Genomic DNA, 13961 nt, shown 5'->3' on the forward strand with positions numbered 1-13961 from the left:
TTGTCTGTATTTTGATTGGTATTTCTACTTAGACTCAGTGAAAATATTTTAATCCATTATAATTAAAAAATAATAAGTAAAATTTCCAAGCACTGTCTTGTCGGTGCTATCCTGTATTCATATGAGTTGTGTGCCAGACCAAGGTTTTTGTAATACAACTTCTTGTTATTTCTCTAGCCTTAGAAAAGAGAAGGAACACAAAGTCAAAAAGATAATATGTGAGCTTTTTCAATGTCTTCCAGTTAATGAATCTCTGGTGAAAATCTGGAAAATACTTTTTATAATTAGAGTTCAATCTTGCCGCACAATTTACTTTAAAGACCATCCTTTAATCTATGTATTACCTTCTCCTGGCCTGAGACGTAATATATAAAGAATCTAATTTCCATTCAAAATTTGTTTTTGTTACTACATGTTGCTTCCACATTTACTGTACCAAATTTTCAAACCAAGCAGTGAAATGGAAATGCTAAGAAATGTAGGGAAAGGAAATGCAGCTACAAATGGGTAGAGGAAGGATTAATATTAGTACTGCTTCCCTTAATTTTACAAAAGTAGTTCTTAAATATGCAGATACCTGGGAAGCCTTTCTTAAAGATTCTGTCTTGAAGTAAAGGGTGGATTGGAGGGAGGAAATGGAAATGTCTTCCTCTCTCATGGACTGAATTTTCTTAATTCATCTTTTTACGTACATTTCAGGGAAGGAAAAACCAATGCTCACATGAAAGGAGATTATCAACGCATTGGAGATGTCATGCTCAGGAATATGCGTACTCTAAAGGTAGCTAAGGATTTAAATAATGGAATTTCAGCGTTGTTGATTCATTTTTATCCTGTTGTCAAGAATGATGCTTCAAGGTTTAGGATTTTAACTTAACTTGAAATGACTTGCAAACAATTAACGTTGCTAAATAAAAATAAAACATAATATTTACAACAAGGATTTATACAACTGCTGCTTATTTGACCACCTAATTTTACCTTGAGGAAAGGCTATATGTTTTTTTGGCTACTCAGTGTAAGACAAGGAAAGATTGTTAAATTAGCTTCACTAGGAGGACCTAGAGGACCTTTGTGGGACAGTCACATTTGTGTTGCAGTAGAGGAACGATTATTCCTCAGCTCACTTCTGCCTGTCCTAACTTGAAAGAAGTCAGTAATCAACAATAATTGTCTTGGAATGGAAAAGCATTAACTAGTGATAGTACTGGCAGTTTTCATAAAAGGCAAACATCAGCCTAGCTGACATACATAGCAAACAGTTGGCAATCAAGCAAATATTAATTTTAATACTGCTTTTTTAACAAAGTGGTTAAAACATATAATGTAGTCAATGCTGGTTTTTGTCAGTATTTATGACAGTGTATGCAGTCTTGGATTACGAAGTCATGGTCTGAGACAAAAGTAAAGAGGCGAAAAGTTGTTTCTTATTTACTGTGAAGTCTGGAGGAGACTGTGTTTTCCTTTAATCTGAGTAATTTTTTATGATTCAACAGGAGTTTACAAGTTACTTGCAGAAGCATGATGAGGTCCTGACAGAACTGGAGAAAGCAACTAAACGCCTGAAGAAGCTGGAAATGGTTTATAAGGAGTTTGAGCTGCAGAAAGTTTGCTATCTGCCACTCAACACTTTTCTGCTCAAACCAATCCAGAGACTAATGCACTACAAGCTGATCTTGGGGAGACTTTGCAAGCACTACACAGCGGAGCACCGGGACTTTGCAGACTGCCGGAGTGAGTGAGCACTCAGCTGTATATGTGCTAGGCACAATCCCATTCCCCTGTACATACCAAATTTTGCAGGTACCCTGCAGGAGACAGTAAGCATTACTTCTATCTGCACACTCAATGTAAACTATCCTTTTCTCCATTCAGGATCTCTTATTCTCATATGCGACTATGAGAAATATACAGAAGTTTTGATTTAGGTTGTTGAAAACGCAACTCCTAAGTGAATTCTCTAATTTAAATATCTGAGAAAAAAGTAGAATACATCAAGCAGAAAACTGTCAGAAGGCAGCTTAGTTCAAAACATGTTCAGGCTATGTTTAAAAATTAATTTTGTTCTTCTTTAAAATTTTTGAGTAGGAGGCTTTGCTAGTCTCCTGCTGTGCTCTGGTGCAGGGCTCTGAAGTTTTCTGCAACAGATAGAAAATTACCTTAACTGTTAGTTTGGAAAATGCAAGAGAGAACTTTCAAAGAAACTGTTTCATTTGCAGATTTCATTTTATTTTTTATAAAGTAATCTTTGGCAGAAATAGTTGTTCTTAATTTTGGAATTGACTTTTGGCTATATGGTAATTACTTTTTAGTTGTGCTAAGTCTCATATACCAAATAATCTCCAGAAGCATAGGAAGCACTTTGCAGTTGCTAATTAATCTCTGTTTTGTCCCTATGTAGCTATGAAATGTTTCTCAAGAATAAATCTGGCTATTGATTTCAGATTCATTTTTCCAGGGTTAAAACTTGTGGCCTGAGTTTGTCTCCTCTATTCTGATCCGTTTGGTGCCATTTTCCCTACAGATGCACTGAAGGAAGTCACAGAGATGACCTCTCAGCTACAGCACAGTCTTATCCGCTTGGAGAATTTCCAGAAACTGACAGAGCTACAGCACGACTTGATTGGTATAGATAATCTCACGGCACCTGGGAGGGTAAGTAACTTCACTTAGTTTCTACAGCCTGTGTTGTTTTTACTGCCAAGGAATCCATTTCCACAATGTATTTACTGTAACCACCTCTATACCAGAATGCCTGTGAAGGCTTCGTATAATAATTGTCTTCATAGCAGGTCACATTTTTCCCTTGGTGTTACTGTAGGGAAATAGATAAAAAATGCTTCTGCTTACTCTGCCTACAGTTTCATGTTTCCGATATGGCAGAAAGTGGGTGTGCTGGGACGTGGCACTCTGTGTTTGGCTCGGAAGCAGTGTGTCATGTACTCGATACAAGTCCACTGCCAACTCTGCTTATGTGTGTCTGATGCAGTCTCTCTTTGCGGACTGAGACCACATGGCAACAGCAGTGGTGAGAGGAGCGTCACTGGACAAAGCCGCATTGGTGACTGTTTTTGTGGGAGCTTGGTTAGTTCCTGCTTGGTTTTTATGTTTGTTTGTTTTTGCTAGATATACTGAGCATAAGCACAGGAGCATCGCTTATGCTTCTGGGATGTGATGGCAATCACTGCAATGGGATGTAAGTGTAATAGGTGAACTGCTGAAATCCAACAGGAACTCTGCTCGATTTCCTTCTCTTGCTTCACTGATTTAAGTGCTGGCTGCAGCAAGGAGCTGATTCATGTTACCAAACGGAAGGAATGATGTTTGGCGTTTAACAAATCTGTTCGGGATCATTGCTGGCTACCAATCAACATCTGTACACTCCGGGATGAAAACAAAGAACCATAAAAATTCTGTGTTTGGGAAAGATAAAGCTTTGCCTTACTTTTACTTTTCTTCTGCAGGAATTTATCCGCGAAGGTTGCCTGTACAAGCTCACAAAGAAGGGTTTACAGCAGCGGATGTTCTTTCTGGTGGGTACTACTTTTGCTTTACTGCAGACTGCTCAAGGTCTTCAAGATAAAGCTGTTGTGGAAAGTGTGTTCTTGTGTGTTTATGATGAAAATAAGTAATCATAGCTAAAATTTTATTCTGAAGGTTTTTTTATAGAGGGTGACTGTGATTGTGCTCTCTGTGCTCTCTAAATAAACAACAGTATTGTTTTAAGGAAAGCAGGCCAAAGTGGTGATGAAATGGTGGTTTTCCCTGTGTCTATAATGTTTAAACAACAGATTTCTAAAATGTCAAAAATACTTGTTACAACCTGCTGTTTGCAGAATATTGATTGTATTCTTCCTCTGTTTTTCAGTTCTCAGATATGTTACTGTACACAAGCAAAGGGGTTACAGGGACAAATCAATTCAAAATTCATGGGCATCTTCCTCTGCATGGGATGCTGGTAAGTAGTGTGAAATTGCAAAGTCATTTCCTTATGCACTGGGATGCTTTAAGTCAGGTTGAGGCATTGCTTCAGGGATGTGAGGGCTGAACCAGAAAACACCTTTCAGGCTAGTGGGAGCAGCTGTGGTACTGCTGGTCGTGAGCTGGACCTTCATGTGCCTCAGCCTATGGTCTAAACAAAGATTCATATACATGGATAAGTTTATTCCTTCTATCTCATTAGCAAAGCAGCTGGAGCACATTTGACCATTAATTTTCACGCCACACCAAGAAGCTTATCTGGGAATATGGATTTTTTTTTTCTTTTTTTGCTGTGTACATACTTAGGCAGAAAATCGATCCTCTTGTGTCCCTGCCCCCCATATTCTAATGGGATTGTTCTTTTTGTGTTTGATATGCAGCTGATAGTGCTTGACCCACCGGTAAGTAGTAAGCTGAATCCTGCTCAGAATCCTCCTTTCTTCACCCTGTTGAATGTCGTGCTGTGCAGCTAGAGATATGGCAGTAGAAACACACCATAAAGATTTTTATAGAGAGCAAAAACAGACTTAAAGTAGGTGATAGTCATAAAAGAGCAGCTGTTTTTGCATTTCCTGCAACTGAGTTTTAGTCATACTGTGACTCAAATTCCTAGCCAGCCAAAGGGAAGAATTTTTAGTCTTTACCAATCACTGAACAGTGATGAGAAAAGCCTTTTCTTTTTCTGCAGGTGGAGGAGAGTGAGAATGAATGGGCTGTCCCACACTGCTTCACAATCTATTCAGCACAAAAAACCATAGTAGTGGCAGCAAGGTAACATTTATTTTCCTCAACTGCATGTAGGTTTGAGAGATACCTTCTCCAAAGAGTTATTGTTTGATGATTCGGTGTAGAGATGGGAATGTTTCTTGTGTCCTTTGGAAAACATAACTTCAGAACAAATGCATGACACCTCACAATTCCTTTATCAATACTGTGCTTTAGGAAGGAGTAGTTTATCTAAAAGAACGGTGTATTATTAAACACAGCAGCAGCAATAATGTTGCTATTGCGTTGTTTTCTAGTTAGCTGAGTTGCCAATGGCATTCTCTAAACAACTGCTGTAAAGCAGAAGACAAACTGAAATGTGAGCATACAAATATTTTAGAATACCAAAAAGAATTAAAATCCAGAACATGCAAACTGATGCAAGGAGGAGAGGGAGCTGGGAGATGAGAAGAAAAGTAAAGGCTTGCTTGGAGAGAGAGAACTGATCTCTTGTCAGTGTCACTTATGCAGCGAGCTTGGTGTGAGGAATTACTGCATCAGGCAGGTGCAGCTACAACAGCTCAAGAAAAGCCTGACGTGGGGAGGATGAGAGCAGCACCACTGGGACCCAGCAGTCTCTGTGGGAAGCAGTTTCTGCATCAGCTGGTGCTAGTTCCCAAGTGTGGGAATGCTCAGAAATGACAAGATTTGGTTGGCAGCACTCAGGATGCTCATCACGTAAGGGAGAGAATATGCCAAACTGCCTTTGCACCAAAACTGTCTCTGCAGTAACTCACACTGCTGTGTTTTGAATGGTAAAAAAAAAAAGATGGGCAAGGAGGACCGGTAGCATATTTAGAGGTGCAATGTGTAGAATTAGGCTTTGCTTATGTGCAATGGTTTTGTAAATGCTCACAATGGAATACATAAGATAACACACAAATCCTAGACTTAAATTCAGCTGTCAATCAGGCAAGTTGCTCTGCTTGACCACAAGTAAATCCATCTGAAGATAGTGTAATTCATCTTGGTATGCTGATGTATGAGTTTTATTGATCTTTTTGCTAACCTGACCAATTCATGCTGTAAAGGACAAGGTATGCAAAATATTTGACGAAGACTGTGCTGCCTTTTTAGTTTAGCACTTTGTGTTTGGCATCCAAACAGCATACATACTTGTATTTCAGCGATATTCTTCAATATTGCACTTTTTTTGCCTTTTTATCTGAAATGTACTTTAAGATCTCTACTACACCTGTTCTCTCAGGATCAGCTTTAGAAGGCTTTGTCTCCTAAAAAGCAGCTGGAGTTGGGTACGCTAAAGTACAGAATTGGAGCACTAAAAGTCAAATTCATAGGCTTCTCTGCTGGGTAATAACCTTGTCTTGAACAATAGCTATTATTGAAATTATTCTGGCAGGTCTGCATGGGGATATTATATGGCCCTTTGGCTGCCTATTCATTCTCTTTCTTGTGAAGCCCAAGTTTTAAAATGGTTATTTTAATCTTGTTTCAAGGCTTGAAGGTAGTGGTGAACACTATGTGAAGTCAGCTTCCTGTCTGAAAAGTTGGTGTTTTGGAGGAATTTTCTGATTTTATTTTAATGGAAAGGGAGTGCTCATTGGACAGTGACTTTTGCCTTTGTTTAGAAATCTTGCACTTTGCCATGGCTCCAGGCTGGGGTGGTCACCATTCACACTGTTTGTCTTGCAGCACCCGCTTGGAGATGGGAAAGTGGATGGAAGACCTGAACATGGCAATTGAAATGGCCAAGAAATCTACTGAGAAATCTGATATGCTTCTGGACAACTCCGTATGCAATCGCTCCAACAGTAAGTGATGTTTCTTGCCCTCTTGAAACGTGTCAGACATTTAAGTCCTTCTCATTTTTCCTATTGTAAATTTGATGACATAAATGGAATATTTTATTGTTCATATGGTATTGGAGAGCTCTTGTACTCTTGTTATGTCTTAGTAAATATGACAAGTAAATACGCTTGTCTTCCTTGACTGATGTTGCTGGTAGCTCTAATTGCAGCAGAGATGCTCCAGCTGCAGAATTGTTAATTTTATAAGGTCCTTATTCATCTCTTCTATAGATACTTTCTCCATTTAACCAGGTTGTGTTTTCTTGTCCTTAAATTCAGTGGTGTCTTTGGAGTTCAACAGCTTGTTTTATAGCCCAGCATTATTTGTGCATATCTCTGGTGTCATGGATGTGGTGAAATTTGTAGTATCCCTTCCTAGAGCACTTTCTGTTTCTCACTAAGGATCAGCTGAAGGTGAAGTGTGGGGTTTTTGTTCGTTGCTTTTTTATCTTTCCTCCCTTGCCCTAGAACATTGAATCAGCTGCCCCAAGCAGAGCTGAGCAATGAAAGCCAAAATTAGCTGCTCAGAGTGACTTTTAGGAGTTGTGTAACATTCAGGTTGATGCGTTTTAAAAATGGGCCATTGCAAGAGGAAAGACAGTTGTTTTTTTTACAGGAATCCCTGTTCCTCTTGCTCTTTGTATTGCACAGTTTTCTTAAACCGCTGCTGAATTCTCCTCCCCCAGGATCCTCTGATGAGGTCTCTCTAGAACAGGAGTCCGAAGATGACATACACTCTTCTCGTAGCTCCTTGGACAGGCAGAGCCACCACCGTGCCAACACAACCATGCACGTGTGCTGGTACCGCAACACCAGCGTCTCCATGACTGACCACAGTGTGGCTGTTGAGGTACCCCACAGGGCACAGCTCTCACGTCTTCCTCTGTCCGTCTTGGCTCGCTCAGCCTCTGCTCATCCTCCACTACATGCTCCATTTTGCCATTGAAGCACTTCTGCTGTCTGCGGGAGAGCATGGGTGATGGGAAGGCCGCTGCATGTCTGCTCACCTTCGTGCATGTCTGCGTGTCCGCCAAGCACGTGCACCGCGCTGTCCCTGCAGCAGGCCTTTGTTTCAGAAAATGTGCTGAAGGAGGGAAATTTCATAGGAAACCACAATATCCGAGGCCTGAATGATTCATTTGGGTTTAATGAGCCTTGCAGGGGGAGTTTAGACTGGTATTGGGTTAGGCTGAACAGAGCTTTATTATGCATTTGCTGCGCTGCTGTTCTGCTGGGTCTGACCCTTGGCGTGGCTTGGGGCAGCACTGATGGCACGTTTTGTTTCTGAGTCCTGCACGTTTTGAGACAGATGTCTGTTCTGCGTGCTGCTTGCACTGGCATCTCAGTTTAACATTAGGAGGCAGATCAGCGGGTTTAATTGGCTAGGAAACCTTCCTGGAGGCTGCCATACTTGGAAGATTTCCAGAAGTGGGAGATACCCTAAGTACCAAGAAGAGAAAAAGGAGGTTACTCACTAGCCAAACAGCAATAAGACAATGTATTGTGTATTTTGTACTTTCCTTGCCCTGCAGTTAAGGTATTTTTTTGTTTAGTGGAAGTATTTAAGTTGGGCAGTGAGGCTTTTGCGTTTCCATGGTGTGTGTATGTACTGGGAGCTCAGTAAGGGAGCTCTTATGGATGACAGGCTTAGGGTCCAGAAGTTGGGCATTACAGCCAGCAAAGGCGGTGGTTTCTATTGGAGGGAAGAAGCCTTCCTTTCCTTGATGATACCCTTGGGAGAAGCACCTTCTCACTGTTCTGTATCCCTGTAACAATACCTGCCCCCACAGGCTCTGGGATTAAACCTGTGAATTCCTGCAGCATCCTCTCACATCGTTCTGTTTTGTGTTCTAACACCATCATTTTTTTCCACGATCCATTTTCCTTTAACAGGCGTCACTTTTCTTATCCTAATGGTCTGTTTTTCTCTTTCTCTCCCCCTTTTCTCTGCTCAGTTTTCTGCTCTCTTGCTGTTTCTCCAGAGCTTCCTCCTCGCTATTTGCTGGGCCAGGCCCAACGGCCCAACACAATCACCCATGTTTGTTGGTACCGGAACCAGAGCCTATCCCTGTCTGATTACCTGTGCATGATCCAGGTAAAAATGCCTCTCAAGTTCTGCGCTGGTGGGAGGAGCCATGGGATGCCAAGTAAAATGTGCAACGTCTCTCTCCATAATTGCTTAGTGAACCCGTGTGTTGTGCTAGCACGAGGATGCCCCAGTTATCCAGCAGAGGAGTTGCAATGTTGCCTCATTGGTACAGGATTTCCTTCTATTTCTGCTTCCCAGAGTGGTTCTCTGTGTAATTCTGCTGTGTGCTGTCTTTCTCTAATTTTAAAATCCATTTGCTTTCATTCCATGCTGTAGGTTTCCTTACCCCCCTGGCCAAATGTTGGGTGACTGCCTCCAGGATGGCAACATTTAACTAGCACAGCACTTCCCTGCAGCCTGCTTTTCACGTGGGGCTTGGCTTAGCTAGCTGCTGCGTTCCTGTCTACAGCTCTGGCTTCCATCACCAGCCTTTGTTTCCTCTGCTGCTTTATTTTCTTTCTCACGCAGTGTCTTGTACTTATTTATTTTTTTTGCATGAAAAAAAAAAGGGACTAAAGGGATGAACGCCCTTGTGGCTATCGCTGTTTCCCTGGCCATAGAGTGCAGAGGACAGTGGGGGCTGGACAGCTGAGTCTGCGTGGCACTCTGCCATGTGCTGCCTGATGTGACACTGAGATCCAGTGAGCAGTTCAACATCAAGTAACTTCATATCAGGGGAGAGAAATTGCTAGTTTGCTCATCACTGGCATGTCAACAGAGCAGGGCTGTTTCCTAGAATTGGTGATCTGAAGATACATTCAGTTACCATATGAAATATCCTGGAGGCCTTTCAAAACATGGCAGCAAGTGCTGTTTTATGCAGAAACAGTTATATCCGAGAGCTCTTTAACTGCATCAGCTGACTTATTTTTCCCAAAGACAGGGATCTGTGGTTTCATGGCAGTTTTCTTTTTCGTTCTGTGCTAGAACCAGCTCTCTGGGTACTTGCTGAGGAAGTTCAAAAACAGCAACGGGTGGCAGAAACTGTGGGTCGTCTTCACCAACTTCTGCCTGTTCTTCTACAAAACGCACCAGGTGAGCCAACGTAGCTGAGAGGGGTGGTGTTTGGGGTGGTGCGGGGACCCTGGAGATCCTTTGCTTTCAGCTACAGGCCCTTCTTGTTGTGATTTGGAGAGTAACCAGTGAAAGACTAGGTAGTAATTAATGAAGCAAGGCTCTGTAAGGCTGCAGGCCCTCCTTGCAGCTTGTAATCAAGATTTCAGTTTGTGTTAATGGTGCTCACCTTTTATATTTGAGGGGAGAGAGGTCTCACGATGCTTCCACTAAGGGAGGTCAGGGAATTAGCAGCCTTCTGGCAGTCTCTGTCTCTCACCTGCTCTCAGCTGGGGGCTGCAGCACAGTTAACAGTTACGCAGGCATCAGGAATTTCTCTGTCAGGGTGTATTCAGCACCTGTGTTTGTAACGAGCTGTGCTGCAGTGCAATGCCTGCCTTTTCATTTTACTCATCCCCAAACCTGTTTATTCTTCTCTGGCTTCTTGGGGGCGTACTTCTTTTGGGAAGGATATTTTAGCTTTCAAGTTAGATCTGTGCTTGGGATTCCAGAGAGTTGCTGAGGAGGGGAAAAGGGAGAGCCCAGCAGGCAGCGGAGGGCAGGGGAAGAATGCAAGTAACTCTTGTAATCCAGTGCAAGGAGCTGGGGGAAGTCTTACCACCTAGCACAGGCTTCATGAGAGATAGAGGCAGCTCCTCCTCCCGTTCGCTCCTAAGCAAAAATGCAAAGCCCCTGAACTCTACAGTGCAGCAGAGTGTTGGGAGCTGTGTGGCAGGGGATGTCTCGCAGTACGGCCGTGCTGTTTGGCTCTTCCAGGACGATTATCCCTTGGCCAGTCTCCCGCTGCTGGGCTATGCAGTCAGCTCCCCTGTAGAGGCAGATGGCATTCAGAAGGATTATGTCTTCAAGCTGCAGTTCAAATCCCACGTTTATTTCTTCAGGGCTGAGAGCAAATACACCTTTGAGAGGTAATTTTATGTTTTTTTCTCTATATATTTCTTAGTATATAACGTGCTATTAACTCACTTGTTGATAATGCAGAGCCCTCTCTCTACTCCCAACTACTTCCTGGTCTGAGTGACCTTACCGAACACCCAGCACATCCTCAGTAATGAAGTTTCCTTCCTCTTCGTACCCATAACCAGAACCCCTGTCCTTGCAGGGGAAGGCTGGTGGTTACACCTAGAGCTGTAGGCTCTGCTTTCTCTCCAGTCTGAAGCTTTCTTGGGGCTGGGAAGCAACATAGATGGAAGGGCTGTGAGATGCTCAGCCCCACTGGGTCTAGGGAGTCAGATTTATAGTTCATTAAAAATTATGGTAAGAATACATTTTTTTTTTTCCTCCTCTTAATCTCTAAAGAAAGAGAAGTTATAACACAAGGCTGAGAACAGTGAGTGCTGTGGTGCTTTTCAGTTTACTGCTTTCTCTGTAATAAAGCTTTTCAGGGGCTTAAACATACAGTCCAAAGTGAACTGTGTTTAAAATCCATCACATACAAAACTTTGCTATTACATTAGCTGTTTAAAACCCTTGTGTTGCTTTTTGCCTTGCAGGGTATTTCTTGAGGTTTATGCTTGTTTGAATGTGTTTTTAGTCAGAAAGAGAAAACACCATGTACTTTCCCCTTCCTTGGGAAGAGCATCACACGCTTGTGAGCAGCATACATATCAGTTACCTGAGACAGCAGAGTTGTGTTCTTTAACTGGTTTCATAGAGTAATTTCAAGAGGAAAAAATGTAATTCACAGTTGCTGTTTGTATTGTTTCCTTCATTGTTGCTTTGTTTTATGCCATATGAGCAAGTCTGTAACCTAGCTGATTGTAAGAAAAACAATCCATACCACTAAGAAAAATGTTGGTAGCTCGTCCTCCTCAGATAAACACTTCCTGTACAGTTATAAGAGAACACAATTTGCTCTAATAAAAGCTCTTGGGAGCTCAAAGCATTGTAGAGCTGTTCTTTGAACAGGCAGCCATGTTCTGCAGTGTATTTGCCACAACTCTGTGGTCAGAAACAGATATTTCATGAGGTTTGGTAAAAGTAATCCTACTCACAACAAAAGCATGAGATTGTGTCAGTGAGGGAGGGGCTAAGCACTTCTAATGCCCTGTTACTCCTTTCTTGCCAGGTGGATGGAGGTGATCAAGAGGGCAACCAGCTCTCCTGCAAGGTCAAGTCTCTTGCTTCCCCAGGACAAGAAGGATAGTCACTCAGACTGAAGCGGGGCAGAGCTGGATCTCTGCCATAAACATCAGGAAAGGATGCGGGTGGAAACAGGAGTCTCTGGAGTTGAGAAAGCAAAGAACCAGGAAGCTCATTTCCACCTGGTATGGAACGGGGGAGCTAGGGAGTTGCAGACAGGGATCACATCCACTCTGAAGGGTATGGGAGAGGGTCAGGTCTGCTCCAGTTGAACCCACTTAGAGAGAACCTAACAACCGCAGAGCTTTGGTGTGCACACATTGTGGAAGGTATATTGGTCCAGTTGTACCTGTACAGTAACACCCTTGCCTGCCCTGAAGGCAAACACCACCTTGTTTTTACGTTTTGACTGGATGATCGGCACGTGTGGGAGGAAACCAGCGGCTGTCAGTGGTGTGACCAGCTCACAGTGCTGGTGTCAGGCTTGCTGTGGCTCCCAGCAGTTCCCTTCCCTGGATGCTCGTGGCTGGCTGCACAGCCAGTCTTGCTGCTGTTAACATCAACCTGCCGGCATACTCGCCTTAGACTAACGGGGGACCCACAGATACATACAGCTTGAAGAGTTCATTGGGAGCAGAAACAGCAGCTCTTATAGAACAGTTATGCTACTTGGAAGCTGCCAAGACAATGATTTTCCAGGGGAAGGGGGAGGAATGAACTCAGCTGTTGAGATGTCAGTATATTGCGGGTTGGTACAGGTAGGGTGCATGGTTTTTCCTCCAAACTCTGCTATGGTGCATGCTGAGAGGGTCACTTGCTATTCTCATATCACAGCTCCAGAGTTCTTTTATCCTGTAGTAGGCATTACTTAAGGCATGGGATGGCAAACACTCTTCACCCTTATGTGGGTGATATTTTCAAGGCATTTAAGCAATACAGGAGAACAAGGTTCTCTGAAAGTCACTGTTGCTTGTGCTTCTGTTACATAAAGACTTTTGAAAATCCCTGTTCATACCTTTAAATATGGGGTGGGATCCATCTTCCATTTCTAATAAAGGTGTAAAAGTCACTGGATTCTAGATGGAGAATTAGTGTGTGAGGACTCTATTAAATCTCTGTATTAAAGCTGAAATGGTTGCAGTTTGTTTTTGTAAAGCTGTCATATTTGTTTGCTTCTACCGATGGACTGAAGTAAGGTAAATGCCATACACTGCTGTTGGACATGGTTTTGATGAGCTTTTATTTTAGTATTTGCATAGTAGAAAAAGGAACAAGAAAGTAGTGTAGTGAAAGGCAAAAGAAAGTGTTGCTTGTTGTGAGGATGGAGGATTGCTGAGATCCCTGTGGAAATGGGGCATACGGAGGCCGACCTGTGCATTCTCCAAGGCTATTTAGGGGTTGTGGTCAGGTAGGAGGCTTAAGAGGAATTTTCCAGACTGCTCACTTGGCATTTGCCTTGTAGGGAAGACAGGTGACTGCAGATCCACTCTTCACTACCACTGTCACAATGACCATTGTCCCTGTAAGTTATATGTACTTAATTTATTAGTGTCTTTTTTAAAAAAAATAACTGTCATAGGTGTACACATGTGGATTGACTAGATATGTTATAATCCAGCTGAATGACTGTTGAAAGTAAATAGCATCTTGATATAAACCTATCTCAGCCTCTTATTCCTGCCAAGGGCCACGCTCCGGGGAGAGGGGACAGCGTGGCCACAGAAGTGTTGCTTTTCTCAGCCCTGACAGAAGAGGTTTCACTCTTGATTAATGAGTTTTTACTTTCAGTGGTTTTCCTGGATGGTGCTGACTGTGCCTCTGTCAAGGTAACACCTGAAGTCTTTCAGCAGGAGCATTTTCCTCTTTAATGAGAGCATCCCTGTGCAATTAGCACCATTTGCTGGGCTACTGCAGGGAACCTCTGCAGGAACAGGTAGGTTCCCTGCCAGCAGCCGCTAGGGGCAGTCACTTACTGTAGCCTTTTCTAGCACCAGGCTTCAAAATATTGGTACCAGGGTTGAGTTCCTCACTAGGCTGCCAGGACTGTGGTTCTGAGCTCCCCCAGCAGCAGCTGTGAGCCAGCAGCAGCAGCAGGACAGCACTGACCCCCAGGCTCAGAAGTGCTCACCTCTGTCATGGTTCAGTGGCACCAGCTGAGGGGG

At 42.9% G+C, this 13961-nt stretch overlaps 1 protein-coding gene across 2 annotated transcripts in view; it reads left to right on the forward strand.

Annotated features, from left to right (window-relative positions):
• The window catches only part of FARP2 (FERM, ARH/RhoGEF and pleckstrin domain protein 2), a 75638-nt gene extending 62715 nt beyond the window's left edge, over positions 1 to 12923 (forward strand). Inside the window, exons 17-27 of one of the 2 annotated variants that reach the window (XR_014618718.1) lie at positions 700 to 781; positions 1497 to 1734; positions 2525 to 2655; positions 3465 to 3533; positions 3869 to 3958; positions 4670 to 4752; positions 6400 to 6518; positions 7241 to 7404; positions 8510 to 8649; positions 9571 to 9678; positions 10474 to 10493. Coding sequence is in view for 1 of the 2 variants with exons in the window: in XM_084292346.1 (XP_084148472.1) it covers positions 700 to 781; positions 1497 to 1734; positions 2525 to 2655; positions 3465 to 3533; positions 3869 to 3958; positions 4670 to 4752; positions 6400 to 6518; positions 7241 to 7404; positions 9571 to 9678; positions 10474 to 10625; positions 11786 to 11876 (1327 nt within the window). In the remaining variant the exon portion in view is untranslated. Of the gene's footprint in view, positions 1 to 699; positions 782 to 1496; positions 1735 to 2524; positions 2656 to 3464; positions 3534 to 3868; positions 3959 to 4669; positions 4753 to 6399; positions 6519 to 7240; positions 7405 to 8509; positions 8650 to 9570; positions 9679 to 10473; positions 10626 to 11785 lie in introns of those variants that run through there. The other variant, XM_084292346.1, reaches the window with a different exon arrangement.
• The last annotated feature ends 1038 nt before the right edge of the window (positions 12924 to 13961 follow it).

The sequence above is a fragment of the Netta rufina genome (assembly GCF_964035555.1).
Source record: "Netta rufina genome assembly, chromosome: 9".
Classification (NCBI taxonomy): domain Eukaryota; kingdom Metazoa; phylum Chordata; class Aves; order Anseriformes; family Anatidae; genus Netta; species Netta rufina.